This window comes from Neolamprologus multifasciatus, chromosome 11 (assembly GCF_963576455.1).
Source record: "Neolamprologus multifasciatus chromosome 11, fNeoMul1.2, whole genome shotgun sequence".
Classification (NCBI taxonomy): domain Eukaryota; kingdom Metazoa; phylum Chordata; class Actinopteri; order Cichliformes; family Cichlidae; genus Neolamprologus; species Neolamprologus multifasciatus.
The window spans coordinates 30,429,343-30,455,532 of record NC_140449.1 but is presented as its reverse complement, the minus strand read 5'-3'; the positions used below and the strand labels follow the sequence as shown (position 1 = coordinate 30,455,532).

The 26,190-nt window shown below is 38.4% G+C and overlaps 1 protein-coding gene across 6 annotated transcripts in view; it reads right to left on the bottom strand.

Moving 5' to 3' along the window:
* The window catches only part of crppa (CDP-L-ribitol pyrophosphorylase A), a 53,615-nt gene that overhangs the window by 12,190 nt on the left and 15,235 nt on the right, over nucleotides 1–26,190 (bottom strand). The window contains exons 4-9 of one of the 6 annotated variants that reach the window (XR_014876856.1): nucleotides 24,531–24,635; nucleotides 23,239–23,284; nucleotides 21,190–21,287; nucleotides 13,013–13,090; nucleotides 12,817–12,909; nucleotides 606–6,263 (exon numbers count right to left, since the gene is read on the bottom strand). Coding sequence is in view for 4 of the 6 variants with exons in the window: in XM_085177309.1 (XP_085033435.1) it covers nucleotides 6,030–6,263; nucleotides 12,817–12,909; nucleotides 13,013–13,090; nucleotides 21,190–21,287; nucleotides 23,239–23,284; nucleotides 24,531–24,635 (654 nt within the window). In the remaining 2 variants the exon portion in view is untranslated. Of the gene's footprint in view, nucleotides 1–259; nucleotides 6,264–10,939; nucleotides 12,734–12,816; nucleotides 12,910–13,012; nucleotides 13,091–21,189; nucleotides 21,288–23,238; nucleotides 23,285–24,530; nucleotides 24,636–26,190 lie in introns of those variants that run through there. The other 5 variants (XR_014876855.1, XM_085177310.1, XM_085177309.1 and 2 more) reach the window with 5 other exon arrangements.

The window sequence follows — 26,190 nt, the reverse complement described above, 5'->3', positions numbered from 1 at the left end:
TGGGGGAAAAAATCAATACTGTGTAGTATCGTGATATTTTGTTTGCTAATAATGTATCGATACAGGGACAGCAGAAATCAATATTTTGTTACAAAAAAAGTTTTTGCGGACTGGAACATGCTCTGACTTCAGAGCATGTTGATCTTTTTTCTGAGCAAGAATCCTGACATTCCTTCACTGTCCATTATTTTTTATTTTTTAATTAAAAATAAAAAAGTTTTAATTAAGTGTAAAACTTTTTTATTTAATGCAAAATTATATTTTGTTTTAATTTACTTTCGAATTCTTCAGTTGCTGAAGGGGCTGCATAGTTTTCATAAACTGCATAGTTCAGAATAGCTATAATTGTACCAGATGGTTGCGTTCAGTTAAGTTGGACTAGACTGTAATACAAACCGTTCAGTTTGTCAACAATAAAACTGAAATAAGAGAAAGACTGAGTGTGAGACTTTGATATTAGATAAAATGAATATTGATAAAGTTTACCTTTATGTACAGAATCTGAATATCGAAAAATATTTTAAAAAATTGCAATAATATCGTATCGTGCGTTAAGTATTGTGATAATATCGTATCGTGGGATGTATGGTGATTCCCACCTCTACCCGACACCAGTCACATCTAAGAGTGAGCGGAGACAGCAACCATCCTTGATTTCTTTTAACCCTAACAGCAGGCAAACACAGAGATGTCACGAAAAGAGCTTCACTTGTTTGTTTCTAATGTCTGGTGAACCACTGGCTTCTTCTTCTTCTTTTTTTTTTTTTTTTACATCAGCTATAGTTGCCATCCAGTTATTTCAGCAGGACTACTATTAGGCTGGTATTTGTACTAAAAAGTACCAGTAAGAACCAAAGTAGTTATAATAAAATGTGGTATATATTGTGATTTACTGATCTCTTAACTTTTCATCAAGTCAATTAGTCCTGGGTAGTATTATGGCATCTAGCATAGCAGGATTTTTAGAAAACAATTTTATCTTTAAAACCTTAAAGAAAAAAAAAACCTAGACACTGTTACTAATGGGCGAAGGTAGGAACGTTTCTGTAGTAAAACTACCCTGCACATTCCTGGCTACATTTACTTTATTTTGTTGACAAGCATAAATACCCTTGTTTACATCGATCATCAATCATAATAGTTCCTAAACGCTTTGGCTTGATACCAGAGCCACTGCCGCCCCTTAGATTTATCTGCTGACCGCAGCTCTTTAAAAAATCATTTAAGAACTCAAAGATTTTGTGATATGTGGTTAGTAGAGATATCCAGTTCACTGAACTTGTTTCCTTTTATCCAATGCTCTGCATCGCCATGAAAAACCATTCTTTTATTCGGCACAGAATAACTGTTGGATTTAGGATGTGAAATAGTCAGGAGTGAGCTGAAAACACAGAGACAGCAGCCTTCCCTAATCTCCCCCCGACTTCAGCAGGAGTACAACTCCACGGGCGTCACAGCAAGATTTTCACTCGGTCGTGTACGGTTTCACCTGTCTGCCTTTCAGACCTAGATCTGAACAGGTAGAGGAGAATAGGCCTATAGAGTCCTCTTCTTTTCCTCTTCCCTCCCCTCCCTCTTCTCCTTTCTCTCCCTCTCTTTTCTTCCTGGCCGGCTAATCTCTTCTCAGGTTTAGGGTTCCCGGTTCGGGCTCTTTGAGGAGGAGGAAATATGGGGTTGGGTAAACATCAGGGCTCTCACTGCAGGGATTACAACACCCATATATCACTGAGACAACTCCCTTTTCAACAAATGACAAGTCACCAGGACCCTGTGCGAGAAAGGATCCAATGACACTTCCTATCAACACAGCAGACACCGATAGCATATACCGTCACCGTTTTCACAACATCGTGTTAGTTTATGAGGATCCGGTGTCTGCGCATTCTCAGCCAACGTCTTCAGATCGGTTTGAGGTTTTCACACATTGTTGCACCTGATGTTTGGCTTGTGGGCATCTTCAAAGAGGCAACAGCACAAACGGAAAAGAACTCTAGAGAAGCTCTTTGATCCTTTCAGAGAGAGTGCCGTTCATTGCCCAAAGACTCCATTTCACTCTCTCCTGTTGACAAAGCGAAGTACCATGCATGGCAACGTGCTGCTGGATGCATTGTGCTTCAGCGGCTGGGTGTTATAAAGTAAAACCACAATCGGGCCTCATTTAAGAAAAACACGCTTTTTATCCAAAAAGACATCACCGAAGGTCAATGAGGTGGATCAGTTTTCCAACCTCACTGGGACGAGCACAATTCCATGTGCTCATGCATTTTAGCTGTCAAAAGGTTAAAATTCAATTAGCCAAACAGCTTTTCTTTTCCAAAGCGGCGGGTGTGTCCAATAATTCCTCAGTGCGATGCATAATGAGAAGTGAGGGACACTTAAATGCACTCCCCAGTTGTGCTTTTCACTTGTGTGCAGTTGACAACGAGCAGTCATGTCAGTGTAAAGGATGAAATCATTTAGGGAGGAACAAAAGGCACCCGAAATTTATGGACGATTAACAATGATGCGTGTAAAAAATTGGAAAAGAGACACTGTGGTGATGCTACACATGTTTTTACTATTGATGGCAAATTGAGATTAAAGCTACATCTTAAATTTCTAAAGCGTTGTTACGTTTTTTGTAAAGTGTTTATATAAATATTTTCACTGGAATGTGGCTCTAATATTCACATTTCTCACAGAACAGTATTCTGGTCAGTAGTATACAGCACCACATGTTACTTTGTAGTAACATCCTGAAGGTTAAACTCCACTGGAGAGAAATTATAACTAAACACTAGGCGTGGGGGAAAAAAACGATACTGTGTAGTATCATGATATTTTGTTTGCTAATAATGTATCGATACAGGGACAGCAGAAATCGATATTTTGTTATTTTATGCACTGGAACATGCTCTGATTTCAGAGTTTCTTCAATTGCTGAATGGGCTGCATAGTTTTCATAAATTGCATAGTTCAGAATAGCTATAATTGTACCAGATGGTTGTGTTCAGTTAATTTGGACTAGACTGTAATACAAACCGTTCAGTTTGTCAACAATAAAACTGACTGAAATGAGAGAAAGACTGAGTGTGAGACTTTGATATTAGATAAAATGAATATTGATAAAGTTTACCTTTATGTACAGAATCTGAATATCGCAAAATATTTTAAAAAATTGCAATAATATCGTATCGTGCGTTAAGTATTGTGATAATATCGTATCGTGGGGTGTATGGTGATTCCCACCTCTACTAAACACATAATGTACCTGTTCAGCTTTTCTATAATGAATCCTTGATATTTTCATTATTATTTTTAATTTTCAATACCAGCATTAGTGTTTTAAAACTATGTCCTTACAGATTGTTTACTTTAAAGGATTTTTTGATACTAATTGCAGTATTAGCCTGGCTAATTATCAAGTAAGTAAAACTCTAATTTTTGCATAGAATAAAGAAATGTGTTGACCTATAAACTTAGACTTTGCACATTGAGCTTTAGAGTTTAGTCATATTTCTACTATTAGGTAAGCTAAGCTAACCCACTCCTGGCTGTAGTTTTAGACTGAACACACCCCTTGTGCTGATCTTCTTTCAGTAAGACAACAAGGAGGCAAAATTAAAAGGAAGTAAATTAGTGGTTTTTAGACACCAAAATGAGTCCAAACCTTAAAACAACAGGTGAGCAAAAAAGCATCAGCATAATCTTGTTTTGTAGTTTTTTTCCCCTCCGTGTATACATGATTTTTTACACAATAATTTATTCTGGTTGATTTGCTGTCCTCTAGAGCAGCTATCCATCTTCTCCAGGAACACCTCAGTGCTGATAACACAGGAGTATAATCCTTCATCATTACTGTTACACACATTAACAGTAGTCATAGTTCAAATTGTGACAGATTGTGTATCTGATTTGTACAACATGACCTCAGCCATTACATAATACTGCACAGGAAAGCACCAATTGTGAAATTTTGGGTTGAAATCAATACGGATGTGTAAAAATAGCAATTTGGACAGTGGCTGAAGAAATACTAATTTTGTTCATCTTAAAGATAATAAAGGACGAGACAAGTCTTTTGGGTCCTTATGTGATTTACTTTGGACATTTAATCAGCACATCAGTCCTACTTGCAATAAGCTGATTATTGGTTACTGGCAACAGTTTAATAAGCAAGATAACCTCCATCCAATCTTAGGATCCAGGACAGCCAGGCATTCTCTTAGCGAGATAGAATTTAGACCACTGAGTTGTTTTGTACAGAATGTAGGGAACGCTTTAGAAATTGCATGGTAGTGGTGAAATTTCTACACATACACAGAGTCATAAAAAGCAAAAAATGCACACTAACTATGTTTAATAATAGAAAGCGAGCTATAAAGTGTCACAGGGAAGATATATGTATAAAGCTGTAGACAGAGGCATAACTAAATGTTTGCAGTCTGCACTGGCTTCCCTTACAAAGACATTCTGAGAAATCCAAACAGGAAAACTTGACCTTTCTTTGCAAGGAACAGAAAATGCAATCCAGACCATGTTGTCATGGGGAAAACACAACACGTTCGTCTTCATGCGACCAAACTGTAGACATCATAATTCTCTGGATGATAAAAATCTGAAAACCATGGCAAAGATACTAACAATAGTTACATGTTCACTCGTGTGAATTCATGCCACCCCAGCTTCTTTTTTAATGGCTCTGTTTATTTAAAGACTAATAATCCACGTGGAGCTAATGAATCTTTCACTAATATTAAAATCAAATTAACAGCAATGTTAGTAGTGGTGTCTGCTTTCAGATATTTTTTATTCAAGTCAAAAACGTAAAGCAAACTTAGGTATAAAAGCAATATTCATATAAGGTGTACGACTGATGGAGCGTGTGTTGGCAGGCATCGCCGCAAGTATGAATAAGGACATCTGGGAAGAATTATCCTCATTATAACAAAAAGCTATCAGTGATTTATAGGAGGTTGTATTCTGTTGTTCCACTATCTCATAACGATAAGAATTTTATCATGGCGAAACGCGCATTATCTCTGTCACTCCCTTTCCCTTTCCTCTTTTCTCTCTAAGGAGTTAAACAGGATGACTAATTAACAACTTTACTCTTCGCAATTCTCAGGAAAACCATGATATCCAACATCCGATAGTGGAATCAATCTCACGTGTGGGGCAGTGACATTTTGCATGCCTCACTACCGAGAAAACAAAACATCTAAAACAAAACATCTCTTTTTAATTAAACGACAGTGCGGTGTCAAGACCTACCATTTCACTGACCACGAACAAAACCAGGTCACCCGTCACATTTTTCTTCTTCTTCTTTTTCCTCTCACCAATGTGAACAAACCCGACATGCTCAAACATCCTCTTGCCTGAGGCAAAGAGGTTTTTACCATTTATTTGTGAAGTGGTGCAGCTGCCAAGAAACCTCATTTGTCAGGAACATGAATCACAACAAATGTCATATTTAAGGCCAATAACGCCATGAATATTCATTTATATTGTTTTAGGTTTGCTTTACACATCTGGCCCAAAAACAGGGATTTGATTTAATGGCTTTAGTAGCACGAATCTTGATATTTCTCACTGTGGGGGAAGAATAATTTCTCGTTATATAATCCTGCAATAAGTAAGAAGTCAGATATGGATTTCAGGTCAAGTCTGACAGCCACATCCATCCTAATGACTCCAGTACACATTTGGAGGGCCTTACATAGGATCCCCACATCAGGTTAACTGCTGTGACTTGGCCTACATGTACTTCATTCGAACTGCACAGTGCTTTGGACCTAAAGCACCTCTGCATATTTTTCATCCCTGTCATTCAGTTCAAAAAACGCAACTCATATAACAGAGGATTTAAAGTTTCTATCCATCCTCTTAGTCACACTACTGGGCACACATGTATTCCAATGCAAATGAGGATGTGTGTGCATCCTAAAATGTACAGATGGCTGATATAAGACAGCAACATTACCTGAAAGACAAAAAGTCTGACAAGACTTTGGAACTACACAGTTAAAAATAACTTTTCCACTGCTTTAAATTTGGCCTTTCTTAGTTGTGCTTTTCTCAATAACTCTTAAGTTCACTTTAAAAAGAAATAAAAGGAAGGAATGGAGAAGATGGAGAAAAGACAACACTCTTACCTTTGACTGTTTAAGCCGGATGCCATAGATGAGAATATTTCTGTGCTTGGCTGTTGAGGCCAACTCCATGATTGCCGTGGGTGCTCTCTCGCTGACAGGGAGCTCATCAGTCCTGCTGAAATGCACCTATCAAAACAAAGACCACCGCACCCAATCAGAAAACAACTGCCAGTAAAGAATAGCAATTACAGGACATTGTTCAAGCAGTAGTTTAAACATGTTGCAGCTCAACAGGCTTATTTATTTGGGGCTATGTTTGGGGAAGTTTAGGGAAGCATGAGCGTCTGCTTAGAGTAAACAGAGGTCGGTTGATACACAATCCTGTCTGAGGATATAATGACTCTAATTGAGTTGTAAATCTTATGGACCTCCGGGGTTTATTTTCCTCAATTAGGGTAGCATAATCCAGATACAATGGTTCAGGTTACTGTGTCATCTCTATGAGCAGCTAAACTTTAGTCGATTTCCATAACCATACTGCTGACAGCAACTTAAATGGAGATTTATTCCTTTCAATTATTCTGTCACATATCGTAAAAAACTGCGGCAGTGAGATGCAATAGTCAGGAGAATAGTTTCAAAAATGTCAAGACATCTGCTTTAAACGTACAATTATTGCACTTTCCTTGAATATCAATCAAATGTTGGTTGTCATCAGCTGAAGTTCCAACTTGAAAACTGATTATTCAGCACATTCGCAGGGGTAGGACACCAAATTGTCTTATTCGGGCCAAGAATCCTCAACGGCGAGCTAGCTCATGAGGAATGAGAGTACAGAAGTATTTGTCCTTATTAGACTGAATTTTACCGGAAATTAAAAAAACTTGAACATAGACACTATTGTTATTGGGCACCTTCCATAATGACTTAGAGGGGATGCTAAGCTGATGTAAAATATACTTGAAGAGCCCCCAACAACCTGACAATCAATCAAGTACAAGCTGCTTAAGTGATAATTATACAATAATAATATTATTGATAATAATGGTAATAAACTCCAGACACATGTTTATCATAGATTGGTGATTTCTTATAGCGTGAACTCAACAGCAGCATTTTTTTTCTTTGAAATGTCTTGCTCAAGGCCATAACATCTTAGACTAAGTAAAACAAAGTGACCTCCATTATCCAGTCTCCTTTTCTCCCCTTGAGGCTACCACCAACACTTGAAACTCTGATCCCTCAGTGATCACTACCATGTGATCAAGCCTGGGATAAATAACGGAGTGCATATGCAATCTAATAATAGCCCTAGGCAACCCCCCCCCCCCCCCCCCCCCCCCCAAAAAAAAAACCAGACACTCTGGTGCAGGACCAAATCACTTAGGAGGACTGCCTCATGTTTTGTCGTATTTTCAACTTTCCAGGATGAGTTTATGCACATTTGAATGTTGACGAAATTAGGTTAGGCATAGATGGGGGGAAAAATGACAGATGTGATTTACTTTAATAGAATTCAAAGGAGCTTGCAAAGAAAAGCGTCTGGACTTCTTTAAGTTACTTGAAGACGTTTCACCTCTCATCCGAGAAGCTTCTTCAGTTCTAAGGTCAAATGGAGGAGAGTCCCAGATATAAACCTAGTGGGAGTATCCCCCCACAGAGGGACAAAAGGACCCCCTGATGATCCTCTAATCGCCTGAGTCAAGGTGTGAAAGCGGGTGTGGGTCCCAATCAGCCAGAGTTTCGGGTCAGTTCATTGTGGAACCTGGCCCCACCTTATCATGCGAATTCCTGAGGTCAGAGGACTCAATTTTGCCATTTCTCCACAACAGTTGCCCATAGTGGACCTCATCACAGCCACAGAATCTGCCATACGGATTAATAAATTATCACAGACAGAAGCAGAGCAAATTAGGATGAAAGTCTCAGCCACCCTCTCCAGTGCCAAAGTCCCTCCGTCCAACCTCACAATACAGGAAAAGAAGGCCGTCGCCAATCTTATAAACGGTACATTTGCATAATGACTGAAACCAGCACCACTGAAGGAACAAAGGGCTGGGAGGTCAGTTCCTTCATCATAATTATGCGACTTCTCATGACCATTGATCAACAACCATTGATCAATGGCCATGAGAACCATTCACAGAGATTTGGGCAATGGCTGCAATCACATCATTGTACGATGGCGAAAGATGTACCCTTAGGCCCCCTCCTCAATTCAAAGATGGTCTTTCCCTTTTCACGTAAATGGCCTCCTTGACTCCGCCCTCAAACCAGCGTTCCTCCCTGTTTATAAGATTGGGGAAACTTGCAGTCCGCTGGGACTGAAGAAGTCACTTGGATGAGTAGTTAAATATTTCTCCCACTAAAAACGCTACGTCCAGATGAACAAAATCAACTTTTGGAGATTTACTTACCTGGATGAATGAGCATGCATCAAGACCTATAGAGTCTTTTTTTGGCTGCAGAATCTAAAAATAGGGCAGCATGGTGGTTAGCACTGTTGCCTCACAGCAAGAAGGTTCTGAGTTCAATTCCACCTGAGTTCAAACCTGCCTTTCAGTGTGCAGTTTGCATGTGGGTTCTCTCCGAGTACTTCAGCTTTCTCCCACAGTCACAAAGACATGCAGTTAGTGGGGGTAGGTTAATTGGAAGCTTTCAGTTACCCATAGGTGTGAATGGAGGTGTGAATATGAGTGCGAATGGTTGTCTGTGTCTATGTGTTAGCCCTGAGACAGACTGGCGACCTGTCCAGGCTGTACCCTGCCTCTCACCCCAAGACAGCTGGGATAGGTTCCAGCCCCCCCTAAGAAGGATAAGTGGCAGAAAATGGATGCATCTAAAAATGTTTTAATTGCTTTAAAGTTTGGCATTTAAACACTGCAGTCTACAAGCACTGAACCTCTTTATGAGATAGCCTCAAGTGGCCTCCCAAGGAACTACAGTTAATTAATTGGCTTAATTTTTCATCCCTGGAGGTTGCAATTTGGTGCGCAACAATCTTTATGTGGGTGGTATACGTCAAATAACATCCACATAAATCCCAGGACCCAGCAGAACATTGAATTGTAACAAGATGATCAATGTTATTCACTTCACCTTTCAGCGGTTTCATTGTTGTGGCTGATCGGAATAAATGTTAGAACAGAATAAGATTAGGATGAACTAGCAACATTTACCAGTGGGAGTTTTGTGGGAACCTGGTTTGTTCTGATGTGGAAGGGAGTCAATCCCATTAAACCCCCAGCTTCAAACCGAGTGTTTACACATCTGAATCTATGTGCTTCAATCTTTATTGAAAACTAACACAAGTAAGACCGGGGGCTTTAGCGGAGCAATTCTGCATGACATCTGGCTTGTTTTGTCACAGAAATCAGCCTCTGTGGGTTTATGTTGTTCTCATTACCCGGCATTGTTTTTGATGCTGGCTCATTGTTTTAGATGAAGAGTTACATTTTCCAAATTAAAAAAAAGTAAACAAGCCTTTCACAAACATTTAAATGTTTCCCAGAGCAGATTAAAGCAGTTTGTTCTTTTTTTCCCTCAGTGAGCTCTCAGGTTAGTGTAGCTCTGGTGGGATCAGCCACAGTTTGAAGGAAAGCGAGCCGTAAGCGAGGTCGTGCAGAGGTGCTTTCAAGGGAGGCGTAGAGTTTCCAAATGGCTCCAGAGCTCCAGAAGGGACGTGAGGTGGACCACAGGTTAGATTTTTACAAGCAGAAAAAAAAAGGAAAAGGTTTTCAATGCTATGCAGTACATGTACCTCAATGAAACTTAATCTGTGCTGCACCAGGTGTGTGGGGAAATGTCACTGAGACATACAGTAGTTTATATACTGTATGACTTTAAGGACATGTTATAGATTTATGAGCTTTTATTTATATATTAAAGAGACAAACTTGTAACCCTTTAGGTGGCTTCCCTAACAAACACACAACTGCAAATAACACACCTTTAGTCCTCAAATGGTATTAATAGCTCGTTTAAGGGAAAAAAAAAAAGAGTACATACTGAATACACTACATATAAAAAAGAAAAAATGTTTGCTTAAAGAAACGTCAAACCTGTGTGCTTTGAATTACAAGTGAGTTGAACTGTATGTAGATATCCAAGAAAAGAGAGTGGCGATGTATAGAAGGCTTGAGTAGTATCAATTATAACAGTTTAAACTCCCAACGGTATGAATTTCAGTACTTGAAAAAACAGAACCCCCTAATGTTAATGTATCACAGTTGATGTATGCAGTTTTTGTGAGTTTGAGACTTTACATCATTGGTATCATTTCTTGGATGTAGCAAATATGATACAAATTAAAACATAGATGAAAATTAATATTTAATTGGGTTTAAAAAAACTTAAGATGATACGTTTGAATGCTTCAGTTTAAAAAAAATGCTATTTTCTGGCAATTTAATGATTGAGGCTTTATTAAAATGGTGTGGAAAACCTGTATTGTTGCACTGGAGCAGTTTCCACTGGTCCGACAGGAAGCTGAGCTCAGTGAGCTGGGAAAAAGTGTGATTTGTAAAAGGAAAATTATTCAGTCCCATTTGGATCAATTTTGGATTGAATCATGATGATAACAGTAAGTCAACACAACACAAAGCTATGCTGCAATAGGCTCAGGCTCCTGTGGGTCTTAACATGTTGCACAGAGCATTTGTTCAGCGCTCACCTCTTTCCATTCACTGCGTGTGTATATATAGCACTAATCCACGCTGTTAACTTTCGTCTTCTCGTTCGAATAGTATGTTTTTTGTCCTCATCTGTCTATGCACTCTTTTCCCCCCCTTTCTTTTTCCCTTAACCTCTCAATCCAGCCATAGTAGACAGCTGGCAGAGGTCCCCTCCTGTTAAAAAGAAACTGTACTAATGCACTGGTTATAACATTTATATGATATAGCCTATATCTTTCATTCTCTCCATCCATCTGTCCAATTTAGTAGCCTAACATGGAGGTCACTGGACAAGTTCTGACAGTTTGGTGGTCTGGGGCTTTCAGGTATATGTTATAACAATATGCCAAAATCTTCCCAGGAGTGGATGTCTCAGCATATTCTCCCCAAGGTCAGATCATACAATGTTCAGAGAAAATGCTAAAAATCTCAAGAGCTACATTTCAGACACTAGAAACCTTGGTTTGCATGTTAAATTATAAAGTTCATGACACAACAATTAGAAAAAAAGACAAGTATGAACAAGTATGCCTTGTTTGGAAGGGTTGCTAAGCCTCTTTTCTCAGAAAAGAACATGGTAGCACAACTAAGGTTTGCAAAGCTGTGTCAAAACAAACCACAAGATTTCTGGAACAATGAGCTTTGGACAGACAAGACCGAAGCGGAGATGATGCACAAAGCCACATTTGGAGAAAAGTCAGCATATCAGCACAAACACGTCATACTGACTGTAAAGCACACTGGTGGAGGGGTGATGGCCGTGGGGACCATAAACTCTGTTTACCTAATTATTTAACAAACAAACATGAGGCCATCTGTCCAACAGCTAAGGTTTGGCATTCCAACAGTACAGTGATCCCAAGCACAACAGCAATCTACAACACAATGGCTGATTTCGGTCCATCACACTGAAGTCCAGACTTCATCCAGATTGAAATGCTGTGATAGGAACTTAAGAGAGCTGTGCATGAATTAATTTTAAAAAAGTGGGACAAATTCCTCCAAAATAATATGAGAGACTAAAAGTCAGTCAGAAAATGATTACTTCTAGGTGTTGCTGTTAAAGTTGGTTCTAAAAGTTACTGAATCATGGTTGTTCCAAATGTCATTAGACCTTCTCCATGCCTCGCTGGCTTACAACATCTGAGGCAGCAGAGATGGGAGAAGGAAACTATTGTCTAGTTTCAGTGAAGCAAAAAAAAATCATACAGGCAGCAGAATTGACTGTTTAAATAATGCTTGACATTGACAAAATAAAAATAACTTGTTAAACCAACTAGCATTTTTTAAGTTATGCCCATTTATTTTAACTTATTATAACTAAGCCAGTATGCATGCTTCTTATGGATACTTCCTGTGGATGCTTTCAAGGCAGGACTGTACATAACAGAATCAAGAGCAGGTTTTCTGTTAACTAGATTCCTGAACTGTATTTTGTTTTTTAGGTACACAGTTTGTAGGAGTTAAAAAGTTGAGAATGGCAATGATGACTTAAAAAATGATGCGTTTTCCCCACATAACTGCACGCAAGAGCTGCTGTGCTGTCCCTGTAATTGCCAGCAATACATTCTTTGTATTTTAATGGTTTACAAATCTGTCTCTTAGATGACAACAACAAGAATACACGAGGTCCCAGCAAGGAATGGAAACAGAGTTGTGGGGGACGTAGAGTAGATTTGTATGTGAAATCACAGTAAGGATGGCTGCATCTGTCAGTGAGTGCATCACTTGGGTCCTGACTGAAATATGTTAATAAGTTAATGCCCTGAAATTTGGCATGAACACTTGTGGGCTCTAGAGGATGACTGTTACTGACATTTTCCTTTAAAACCACCAAAGCCTTTGACTTCAGTGGTTTTAATCAAATGTGTCAACAACATTTGGAGGATTTTTCATTAAATTTTAGAGGCTTTAATTTCTCCTTGGGTTTTTCATTACATCTCAGTTTTTACACCCCCATAGCTTGTCTTCTAGTCCAAGAACCTAGAAAAATGCCACACTACGATGATGGACATGGATTAGCACTCTAACTGTGAGACGGTTATAGGATCTACATCTCAACTCACCCAAATAACAACCACCGGGTGGAGAAGAGCTCGATTTTCTGCCTCTAAAGCTACAAGTATCGCCTCCACTTCAGACAAGTATGAGTGACTGACCTAAAGACCAAAGACAAAAACAAAAACAAAAAAATTCATGACTACTTACAGCGGCATATTTTACTTTCACAGAGAAGTTGTAGAAAATAGAATAAGAACTTACAGAAAGCTGGATGAAGTTCCACTCCTTTAACAGACACCTGGCGTTGTCTCCCATTAGATCTGGGACGATGTCCAACTCCTGTGAATGAGAGATACCCTCATGTTAAATATTCAGCTGATGTATCTTGCTTGACTGATAAGATTTAAGGTAGGTCCACCAGTGCCAAGGTCCTAATGCATTTCATATAGAATGACTGATCGACTCCAACGCTCAAAGGTCAAGAGGCTTCTGGTTTTTGTTTCAGCCACTATTTCAGTCATCTGTTGCGAGAGTACATCCACCTGCGTTTCTGCCATGAATCATTCTATGATTACAGAAAAAGGTTATTAAAAAAAAGGAAAAGATTTGTGCCTAAAGATCACATAACTGAGGGGCTTATTTCCATCAACTGCAGTCAGAAACTTATTAGAACAAATGAGACAGGGTAAAAAAAGAAACAATTTCTGGGCTTCTTATACTCCTGAACTGGCAGAAAAATTCTGTCATACGCAAAAAACGGGAACAGCAATCATACGTAAGCCAACTTAAATTTCATTATGCTGCAAATTGAGTTGAAGCCCGACATGCAGCCAAGAACTGTAAAAGCCTTTTTACTTAGAGAAATGAGACATTTACGTTCTGATCTTTTCTTTTAATTTTGGCTCGGGCATACAAATAAAACGAGGCAACTGGATAGCCCACAATGTCCATTTTGAATTCATTTTTGTTGTTTTCCCTTAAAAATATAACCTGTTACTATAGTGTCAAACATTCAGGAAATAAACACTGAAATAAACATTCAAAATCTATGTTTGGCATTGAGATGTCGCATTACAGTAACTGAAAGTAAATGAGAATGTGAAATGGTTATGGGAACCATATGCTCAATGGTTAATTGTTCTTGAAGGATAACTGCCCCCAGCTTCAGGAGGAAAATCTTTTTGGTCCGACATGCAGATTTGCAGGGTTCTAAAAAAAATCTGACATGATCTAAAACAGGTTGGCCATGAAATCGCAGAGTAGACGTGTTTATTTTAGTTTAGGCCTAGAGAGCCAAGAAGCCAAAGAACCCCAAACACCAAAAAGACCAGTTAAACAAACCAGAGACATACAGTTAATATGAAATTTAAAAGTGTTAAGAAACCATTCTCATTTTTATACAAATAATAAGGCACATCATGTTTACATAAAAACACACACACACACACATACATGATATATATATATATATATAAACACAACTAGCTGAGATGCACTGTGTATTCTGACACCTTTCTATCAGAACCAATTTCAGCAATTTGAGCTACAGTATCTAGTCTGTTGGATCAGACCACATGCTTCACTTGAGCCTTGGCTGCCCATGATCCTGTCACTGGTTCCCCACTATTCCTTTAAACAACAAGATGGTGACCACAGAATTGCTCAGTTCCAAGATTTAAAAGAGGAATCCAACTTTTATGAATAAAACGGACTCCATCTTGTATTGATACCTGAATTGTTTTTTTCTGTAAGGTACAAAAAGTACAAGGTACACAGACTTACAATGTGAATTCTTTTACAAAGCTTTTACTGTGTAACATTATTGACTGGTTATTTTTACTGTATTTATGATACTTATGTCCAATTCTTACATAATTTTTTGTAAGAAAAATACATTATTTATTATTTGTCTCATATGTCCAAAGCGACTTGTATCACATACTCTTATCATTTTCTTTTCTTAAACAAAGTTTATGTGCTTAAAGTCCAGATTCTAGCATGAAAGGTCATTGTTATATCAGACACAGGTACTTTATTACATATTTAAGCTTGTGTTTGCATCAAGATGAAACATTAACAACAGCTGCAAGCTACAAATACTGCTGACAGTATGAATATGGTACGTTTGTTAAAGCTACCAGACACTTTGGCCCTAAAATATATTCAAAGATCAATCATCTAGTCTAAAAAAAACAACTTGTTGGCAAATTGCAAGCAAAGCTTAGAACCCATTATTTAAAACTATCTGTGGCTGACAGCCAAAAAAAGCACATTTGCTGGCACACTGTCTGTCCAATCATACTACTTGTTTTCTGTCTAAATGACAAATTCTCTTGAGTTGAAAGTAATTATCAAAAACCTTCACTAAGCTGATATGGATCTGAGGATTGCCTTTGATGTGCACAGCATATTAAAATAACACGTGTCAAGATTAAACGACACCAGGGGGAAGAAAGAGGAGATAATTTGATTTGGAAAAAAAGTTTAATGTGTTTTTTTCCTCCCATAAAACATCTACTTGTCTGTGTCTGTCTTTGTTTCGATTTTACTCCAATCAAATACTGAAAATGTGTTTTTAATAAAACAAGAATTGTCGGGTATTTAATGACACTGTTCAATGCAGAGTCATTTTCTTGGAAGAGGTTAAGGTTTTTATCACAATGATATGATGTATTTAGATGTGGTCACTTGAAGGAACCAAACACTGGATATACTAGACACAAAAATATTTGTTTCATATTTAGTAAAGTAGGTTAACCTCCTAGGACCTGGTGTCCACATATGTGGACATCACATTTTGGGTTGTCTAGACAAAAATACAAAATTTTGCTCTACAAGGGCCTGATGTCCACTTACAATGTTCGTTTTAAATTATCAAAATTTAAAAAGAACATCCTCATATGTGGATCTAATTTTTCTCAGAAACAAAGATCAGGTAAAGAAAAAAAATCTAGTAATTCTTTGCTTTTACATTCATCAGGTCCCAATCAGCCCAAATAGCAAAGAGAAATTAAAAATGCATGCCATGAAAGAGTTTGGGTCTTAGGAGGTTAAACAAAGGCATGTGTGCGCTGCATATCATGTCAATGACAGTATCAAGTATTTATAATGACAAAACCACTACATTGTTTGGCCAAAATAACCACACTAGTGTTCACCAATCCAATGTCACAAACGTGGGTAAATGTTAGTATGGAAAACAATATCTGGGAATTTAAGAGCAAGTGCTTCTATTAAGGTTTTAAACATATTCACACATTGGTGGTGTTACGGTATTTTTAGGAGTTAACATGAGAGAATCTTCTTTTATACATTTTTTTTAGAAATTTAAAAAGGAATATTTCACTCCACAACTGAATGCACATAATTGTCCTGTGTCCTTCAATAAAACATATATACTGTATGCAGACTGTTTTGGTATGAGCTACCCAGTTTTGCATCTGTAGAGATATCAATCCTTTTCCTGAATTTAATTTTGAAAAACTCAGCAACAATGCCTCTTTACAGAGCTCGTGGCTCATAAAAATCTGAACATTGCAATGAGCAAGTTCATGGGAGAATTATTTTTCACACTACCTACAGCCACCACAGCTAGATAAGACTGTGGCTCAGGTGTGGGGTACAAGTGTTTACATTCTATCACACCGTCACAACCACAAGAATCTCGTCATGGTTAGGTGCACGCTTCATTCTTCACTCTTTGGTTTCCACATGAGATTACTCACATCAAGGTTTACCACAAGGTACCACTGAGCTCCATTATATTTAAGAGATGCTCAGTTTTGGACATCTCTACAGCCAGTAAAACTGGCCAACTAACACTTAAAACAAATCTAGAAAGACAGATAGCACCACAGGCCAATGGAAAATCAGTAAATGTGATTTTGAGGTGAACTGGCCCTTTAAACTGCATCAAATTGATCTCTTAGATAATATCCTGCTGAAAGAATCCCTAACCATAAAATCATATTTATTGCATGGTCTTTGTCTCTTGTGCACACATGCTGCCAAATCATCCACCTGCACACACATATCCCACTTATCCCTGTATTAGATTCAGGCAATGGCACTGGGACAAAGCTAATTCTTCATCTTCCGCTTCTTCCACTTGCCTTTCATCTCCCCCATTTTTCTTCCTCCCTCACATACTCCCTGAAAAGGATGTATCTGGTTCCGAACACGTGTGCCGGAAAAAAACACAGCCTCACCGGCCACCTAAGTACAGACTGGAATAGCTCTAATCAGCCGATCCAAGGAGGACAACATGACCCCAAATCCATCTCTGGGGCCCATTCCAGCACCAGACAGCAAGATCCGCTCGTTCTGACACCAGCTAAGGAGGGACTTGGAGCAAGTTTAAAGGAGGATGAACAGTTTGGATCACTGACAAATATGGAATCATGACTTGCAGCTTGCTGTGCCACTGCACTCCATTGTCTGCAGTAATGCCCAGCGAATATCTACACCACATCAAAAAATACAGGAAAAACATTATTAAACCTGTATAGATGTGTAATAACTGATGGATGTGAAATTTCAGTGTATAATAAACACTATGAAAATACATTTGATGTAAATAGACACGATTCATAGTGTAAGAGAAGTGATGAGTCAACTCTTCTTCTTCAACTGCTTAAAGCCTACACGCATGGATTATTTTATCCTAAAAAACTATTAATTTTTTCATCATTTCATTTCATCATTTCTCAGCTGCTGCAACCCCAACAATGTGGAATTGTAGAGCCATAATTATTTGCTTATGTGGCAGAGATGGAAATCATCTCAAACCCTGCGATATAATACTAATACAGTACTTTACTCATGATACTAATTGGGATTTTTAACATTCTGTGATATTCGAGTATTGAAAAAACATACATTTCTACTTGTCAATATCCGTTTTATCCAATAAGATACATTTATTTCACTTCAGTTATTTTTTTGCTATAAAATGATATTGTGAACCATATCAGTCTGATATCAGTGTGTGTCTGAAAGGGGTAAAGCTGGCAATTACCTGCAGCCTGTTTATGATAATATTGCAATTAATTGTGATACATTTTTGAAAGTCACAAATTTGTTGTGGTCTAGTCCAATCATCTTTCTCCTAGCCTTCAGTACAATCAGCGTTCACACTGTGTACTTAAAATCTCACTGCGCGTTTGTCATTATCCTTTGCAGACAATTTTGTGCAAACCCACTTAATCCCTATCAGTGCCTGTCATCACGCAGGCTCCATTCATGCCTCTATCTTCATCTCCACCACCAGCGTCTACACTCTGGAGTGTCCTGCCCTAATCCAATCACTGCTGGGGGTGCATTTTGCCATCAGAGTCAAATTACCAAATACCTCTAAATTCTGTACATCAATAAGTCATGTTCATGATCTCTCCTTATTGAACTATTACATTTGCCCTCAGCACCCGTTTTGCTCTATAGTTATGGAACCAGAATACCATATTAGATTTTACAAGTATTCATACTTTTTAAAATTATACTTTTTTTCCATCTTTCTCTCGATTTAAACAAAATATACTTTATACTAAATTCTTTGTAGATTTGGAATCATAGTGTATTTTGGTTTCATGTAATTGAATGTTGTAAATTTGTTTGTGTATTGGGAATGTAAAAGCCCAGAAAGGGACAAGGGTTGAAAATTAGCAGCAGCTCTAAACTGTGCAAAAACAAATGACCGCACATCAGTTTCATGCTCAAAACTGGAATATGTGAAAGTGCATTGCCTCTTTTAAATAAATAAATGAATTGAAACCAGCAGGTTGATTTGAGTCCCCTCCAGTTTCTTAAATCAGTTTCATTTTACTTTGCTGCATCAATTTTTCCCGCAACACTATTTTGTGCTATATTAACAAAAAAGACAACGTATGGTACACAGACAATGTAGACTATTTTTAAATTGAGTTGATTAACTCTTGCTTGCTAAGAAGACAATTACATTTCTAATTTATTAGGCAACAATGATTTGTTTTCAAATCAACAGTCATCCATTACAATTGTTAATTTAACGTGTTTGTTGGGATCAAATAAGTCAGCTACTTAAACTGACTACTTTGTTAGGTATATCTGTTCAATTGTTTGTTCAATTATTCAATTTTATTGGGTGACATATCTAGTCATCCAATAAAATGGAAGCCAGTCGGTGTAGTCAGTTCAATAAAACATGTGGACATGGTCAAATCGGCCCACCAAAGTTCAAATTGAGCTTGAATCTGGCATAGTTGATGGTATCAGAGGGGCTGCCCTGAGTATCTGAGAAACAGTTGTTCTACTGGGATTTTCCTACAGATCCATCTCTAGAGAAGATGGTCAGAAAAAAAACACTTCTCTGGATAAAAATACAATATTGAGGCCAGAAGTCAGAGGAGAATGACCAGACTACTTCAAGCTAATGGGAAAGCAACAGTAACTCAAATAACCACTCATTACAACTGAGGCATCCAAAATACCATTTGTGAAGCAATTGGATTAAAGCAGCAGAAGACCACACCAGGTGGGACTTCTGTCAGCTAAGAGCAGAAAACTTCTAATAATTGAAGAATGGAAAAACACTGTGTTCTAGTGGTAGGGTCAGAATTTGATGTAAACAGCATGAAAGAATGGATCTATCCTCAATTGGATCAACAGCTCAGGCATAGGGATATTTTCTTAGTACAATTTGTGTCCCTTCGTTCCACCTGAGCACTGTTTAAATGACACAGCTGAGCATTGTTGCTGTCCGTGTCCATCCCTTTATGACCAAGGTGTACCCATCTCCTGATGGTTGCTTCCAGCAGAATAATGGACAAAGCTCAAAAAGTCTCCAACTGGTTTCTTGAACATGACAATAAGTTCTCTGTACTCAAATGGTCTCCACAGTCACCAGATCTCAGTGGTGGAGAAGCAGTTTCTCATCAGTAATGTGAAGCTGACAAATAATTTGCATTACTGTCAGACCTGCCGACAGACCAATAACAGTTATCAGTGGCTATATGCAGACAACACATCCCGATAATATGGCACGGTCAGCAGCACGGTGGCACGGTGGTTAGCACTGTTGCCGCACAGCAAGAAGGTCCTGAGTTCAATTCCAAAATCAGGCCGGGGTCTTTCTGTGTGGAGTTTGCATGTTCTCCCCGTGTTTGTGTGGGTTCCCTCCAGGTACTCCGGCTTCCTCCCACCGTCCAAAGACATGCAGCTTGTGGGGATAGGTTAATTGTCACTAGGTGTGAATGTGCGAATGAATGTGAGTGCGAATGGTTGTCTGTCCCTGTGTGTTGGCCCTGCGACAGACTGGCGACCTGTCCAGGGTGTACCCCGCCTCTCGCCCTATGATAGCTGGGATAGGCTCCAGCGCCCCCTGCGACCCTGAAAATGATAAGCGGAAGCGAATGGATGGATGGATAGACATCCCGATAATTAATAATAAATAGGTTACTGTTTATAGGCAATAGAAAGCAGCGAACAACCGACGATACAGTTCGAAATATTTGGCCTTTTTAACAGTTAGCTAAAGCTAATCAACTTTTTACTTTTAATTATATTATAACATTCTATCCTTCCACCTTTTCATCCCTGAATATCACTGCTGGCAAAGACCAGCAATAAGTTGAGCTCACCGTCAAAGTCTTCAAAAATTTATCTGAACTCATTGAATTGTTTTGTACAATAAACAAACTAAAATTGTTTTATGCTCATTTGCGAACTATGCCTATTAGTACAACACCTCCTGGCTGTTTAAAATGTTTAAAATGGTTGACTGTAGGTTTATTACAGTTGTTTCCTACTGGATATCCCTCTAACTGGATACTAAGAACAGTTTATTTTGATTAAAAGTAATTTGCCACATTTGTTTATTTGCCTTCTTTTCAAAATCCAGGTTGTTTGAGTTACTGGTTACATGGCTTCCTCTAAGGAAACCCAACGGTTGTTGAGGTAAGAGGAGAGTAATTCATATTTGGAGCCTCTATGTGGTCTGTGCTGTCAGATGTCCCAGACTGTCACTCTTTTCTGTTTTGCACATGGACACTTTACTCATTGTCTATCAGGAACAATTTTACAAATTAAATAGAGGATGTTTGCTATATGGACTGAAGGCATTGTGGGAATTTGATGTGCCCACAAAGTGACTACAAGTTAAGGAGAAGGGGCATCTGCTCTCCTGCGTGCAGAGTCAGAGGAGGAGGCTGGGGCTGAGGCGAGGAAAGTTGCAGGGTGTGGAAGTCCCAGACAGGCTCCATTAGAGGTGTGACCACAGATGGCAAGTTTCACCACTGGGCCACCCAAGTGGAGCTCGCATAGAGTTTGTGGGGAGATTTGAGGTATACGACAGGAGACGGATATGGATGAGATAGAGGAAAACATAATGGTAAATTGGTGAGGCTCTTCAGTTTTGTTGTCATCACAAACAACACTTGAATTAGCTGTTACTGCCCCGTACGTACCATATCCAGAGCTCCAACAGCCTTCCGAAGAGCATCTGCCAGGTTCACAGCTTCTGCCAATCCACCTGTGATAACGCATGCTGATCGTGATAAAGTCTCTGAAAGAGAAGACGTGTGATTTTAAAAACACAAAAATGGCAAAACTCTGAACGACAAATAAATCAATCTTGTCACATTTACAAGAGGTACACTTGAAAAATTAACATGACTGCACCACAACCTGGCTTGCCTGGAAATTAATTAGGATTTGAGATTGAATATAAATTATCAAAACAGCATTGACTTAATAGTAGCTACAAAACGATCGGTACAGTTATCAGTGATGTGTAGTAAAATATACATCACTGATCATTTTTTCTCGAGAGTTATTTCTGTAAATTTACATCTTTGTTGTCAGTTTGTGTGGGAAAACGTAGCTTATAGACACCCAGAACCTCAGCTACCCTCCATCCCCCACCGGACATGGATAAGCAGCAGTTACAAATAGGCGGCAGTCAGAGAGAGACTCGCCCCCAGCTTTTGGCCATTCCTGTGGGGAAATGTGGACTGACAAGCAAATCGACAGCTTTAGGTTTCACAATCAAACAAGTCTTCACTACAACAAACCAAGCCCTCACTTTTGCAGGTATTGCACCAATTTCTCATCTCCTTCCCTCATTTGTAAAGAAAAGCAGAAGATACCTGAAATCCTCTACTTGAGTGGTCTGAATCAAACTGCACTAAAATAAGGTAGGATCCATACACTTTGCCATAGTTTCAAAACAAGAAAATAAACTTACTCAAAGTCAAAGTTCTTTCCTCAGTATGAAAATGAAAGATACACTTGCAAACTTGTTCTACTTTAAAAGTTTATCAGGAGAGGCGAGCACCAAATGTAATACATAGCTAATTATGACATTACACGCTGACACAATACTGCGCTTCTTCAGCTGACACTTTATGTTTGGTAGTAATATGCAGTGCTCCCTTATTCGCAAGGGTCTGCCACCCCGGGGTAAACAACATATTACTTATATTGCACGCTCGAAATGCTAAAAATAGCTATAAAAATAGCACTGTAGGCAAAGCCTGATTCCTACTTTTCATAGTTATGACAATTAATTTATAGAAAAAAAGTATTTGTGAAGTTTTATTATTTTTCCTGAATTCATTAAAGTTAAAGCTAACAAATACTGAACAGCAGCAAGTCCAACATGACTACCTCGATTTCACTTTTATCTTAATTTTAGTGATGGCAAACAGCGTCACCTACTGTGTTGTGGGCCCTTTGAGGATTCAAAGTAGGACTACAAATCAAATTTAAAAGTTCATAGATAAAAATAACACAATTTCACTGTGACATTCATCCTATTACACACTACTGCTGCAGCAAAACAAAGTAAGACTAACTATATTGTTGTTATTTGAAAGCCTTCTGTAGAGTAGCCATAAATGTTCAAACAAACACACACACTCTCTGTGGTGGCTCTATGCAATCACACAGAAATGCAAACACAAATTGAAACTCTCGTCCGTTTCTTGTACTGACAGATATGAGAACTTTTTTTCCACGTCCTTTCTAAAAATCAAACAATGAATTCATTCACCTCAGAGGCTCTGAGAATAATCACTTATGTCATCATCAAACAGGTACTTGTTGGTCCAGGTGCTGGCGGGGTGAAATATAGTGCTGTGTTTATTTCCATTTCTCTGATTATGATAGTCTCCCTTGTCCTGACTTGCTTTCTGTAGTACTCACTGACTGTGTAAATCCACAGTGTTCATCCCAGGCTAAACAATACTACAAAGAATTTCTTCCTTTGAAAACAATAGCCTATTTTAATTCAATGTCACCTATTCACAACTCCAGACCACACAAAAAGAATGTAGACACTCCTACACTGCTTATTTCTGACCATTTAACCTGTGTGAGAAGACCTAGTGGAAACAACCATTCATGTCTACCTGTCAACATACACATTTTAGATAAGTAAGAGGATGAAAAACTATTGTACTTTGTACTGTACATACAGGAAGTTCTATGAAAGCATATCCACAAAAGAAACTCACCTTTGATAATGGACTCTGCGGCAGCCAAATCCCGTTTGTAGGTCACCTGGAGGACAAAATAACTTGGGTTTATCCAGTCAGTTTACCCAAATGAGAGAAAGGAACATTTTATTTATGGAGATCTGGGCACATTGTTTCAGTTTTATGTGCAGAGATTTTCAGATATCTGCTCCCAGAAACTCGCTGGATTCTTATCTGTGAGCTACACTGACAATTGAGCTGATTATGTTGCTTTTTAAAGGTTTTCTCAGATTATTAGAAATATTCTCTGATAAAATTAACGTGTTCATCAAATACAAAACAATAGCTGCTGAGTTATTTCAGTGTGAAACACAAATAAAGATTTTGGTTTCACTAGAAATTCATTGAAAAGCTGTTGATATATTTCAAGCTACGCCAAAGTAGTGAATGAATAGACAGACTGAGACTAACATTTATAAAGCCATACATGTGTTTTCCCAAAAACAACAACAACCCGTTTAGCTTCAATCAATGATCTGGACCTCAGATTTTGACTTTCCTTCAGTTTCTGCTCATTGCTTTTATGTCATGATGCACTTTCACATCTCTAAAGATTATTCAAATGAGACAATATGATAGTAACTCTGTAACTTCCAGTGGAATAAGCAGCATTTTAAGTATTTAGAAAATTTATTTGACTGAAGAAGATAGCACTTCTGTTAGTTTGCCATAGAATATGTTCCTACTTTGAAAGTAAAACTGAGGTGATCAAACAACACCACAAATGTATAACTTGTGCAAAAACAATATCATCTGAGACTACACTCTGTTTTGAAATGCATTATCTCACAGTTTCATAACACATGTATGATTCTTGATTTAGTTTTTGACTCCATAAATATTCAAACTACCTGCTAAAAAAGGGTTAGCGATCCATCGTAACTCTGACTCAGTGGGTGACTGTTGTGCTGCTTTGAGCACCGCAAAGTAAATTCAACCTGTTATATTGGAGCAGAGCCTTCAGCATGTAAAACCAAATTGCCTTCATATCAAGTTAACATTACGTCTAACTAAAAAAACACGCGTCATTAAGAATGGATCGCACAGAAAACTGAGAAGAAATGTTAATACAGTAGTTAGCCTAATTTCTATATGCTTATCCTGGATGTCACAGTCAATTTATGTGCGTTTCCTTTTTTGCCAGCACCCACAAACTTTCAATTCATGATTTATCTTCACTCATTTGATAAATCAGTGGCGTGCAGTCGTGCTAGCCAAAATGTCACAAAATCCTCGATCCCAAACCCAAAGCAGGCCCCTGGTGAGCTCACCTTCCACAGTGTTGGCGGACCCTCAATGAGCTTGGCATTGGTGCCACAGTACTGCAGAGCCAGATGGAGACACTCTGTGCCAAACTCAAAGTCTGACTCACTGCACTGCAGAGGGGACACAAGAGAGAGCAGATGCTGTGGACGGTCGCTGACACCAGTGTATTTCCATCAAACTCAGCGGAATGAAGGTACGTGCTGTTGTTCCACCACAGTGTATGCTCTGCTTCACATAAAATATGTTCTTACTAACAGATTTGTACAAAAGTTTGAAAATGTTCTGTTTTGTAATCCTCCTTTTACCACAATCTGAGTTGAGTAACAGGACGATTACTCATATTTAAAGAGCCAGTAAAGGACAAGCAGAAACGTCAGGGTTGAAAAATGAATCCAACACATAAATGTCAAAAACTGCAATTCCTCCAGCTGGACACTTGAGGCTGCCTGACTCAGTTCCCATAAACTACCAGCAGAAATAAGCAGGTTTACAAGTAGGTATGGGTAGTTTCCTACTTCATAACATTTCATTAAGAATATTTCAGTGAGTAAATTATAACTCACAAGTCTGAATGTTGTTAAGGTCTCTATTTTTGTTAGATAAGGGTGTGGACCACTTTGAAAGTCGTACCCACAACTCTCAGCCTGTGTTTGTGGTGCTGGGGCCTTTTGAAGCTTTCTTAATTGAATTAATATAGTGTGCTTTGAAGTAGAGAGCATCCAAATAGTATGTGCTCGAATTTTGCACCAATTAGCAGGTACTGCCAGCAGCAAAATATGGTCATCTCTACCTTAAAAACCCCCACGGCATTGTTAAAACACACACTTATCCAGTCCTTTGATGAAGTCATCATGGCTACATCCATCTTTTAGACATAATCTATAGTAGAGGGGCTAAAAATATTAGATTCATGCCTTTGTTGTGAAATCTCAGACAGTGACTGCCAAAACCGTTTTCACCATGCCAGCTAATATCAGAATTATACCAGACAAGAGCCATTTTCAAGCAGTCTTTGTGAAAAGCAGCCCATGCAGAAAGCAAACAGCATTACTTTTCTTCGTTGATCCAATTTTCAACACCTACAGTAAAACAAATGTTGCCTAAATCAACACAAAAAGCTTGAAGAACAATCGATCACTTGTTGTATTGTTTGGAGTTTTAAATCATATGTGCTGCCAGAGAGAAATATCTTGTCTTGGGACATCAAAAACACATCCAAACTGTTTATCCTCTGAGGAACGTGAAGAATTAATTAACTCAGTAAGAAAATGTGATTTTTGGCTTCTACTATTATTCCCAGTATTTGTGGACATGTGGTCATTATACCTTGAGATGCTTGTCCATGGCCTATGGGGAACCTAAACTTGATTATACCAATTACCAAAATCATAATAAACAACCCCCTGGAGACATTTCATTTCCAACCCAAATTTCCTAGAGATTTAACATGTAGTTGTTGAGAAAGTTCATTGTGCACCAAATTCTTAAACTAGCGAACTAAATGATGACTTCTACGATTTCTACGCTAAGCAGAAGCACCAAATGTGAAACAGTTCTTATAGATACTTCTTGCGTTGACTCTTTTTATTGGTTTGAAAGATTTTAGTTAACTTAGTGCACCTGTGTTTAAGAATTATCTTACATTTTTATTACTAAAAGACTTCA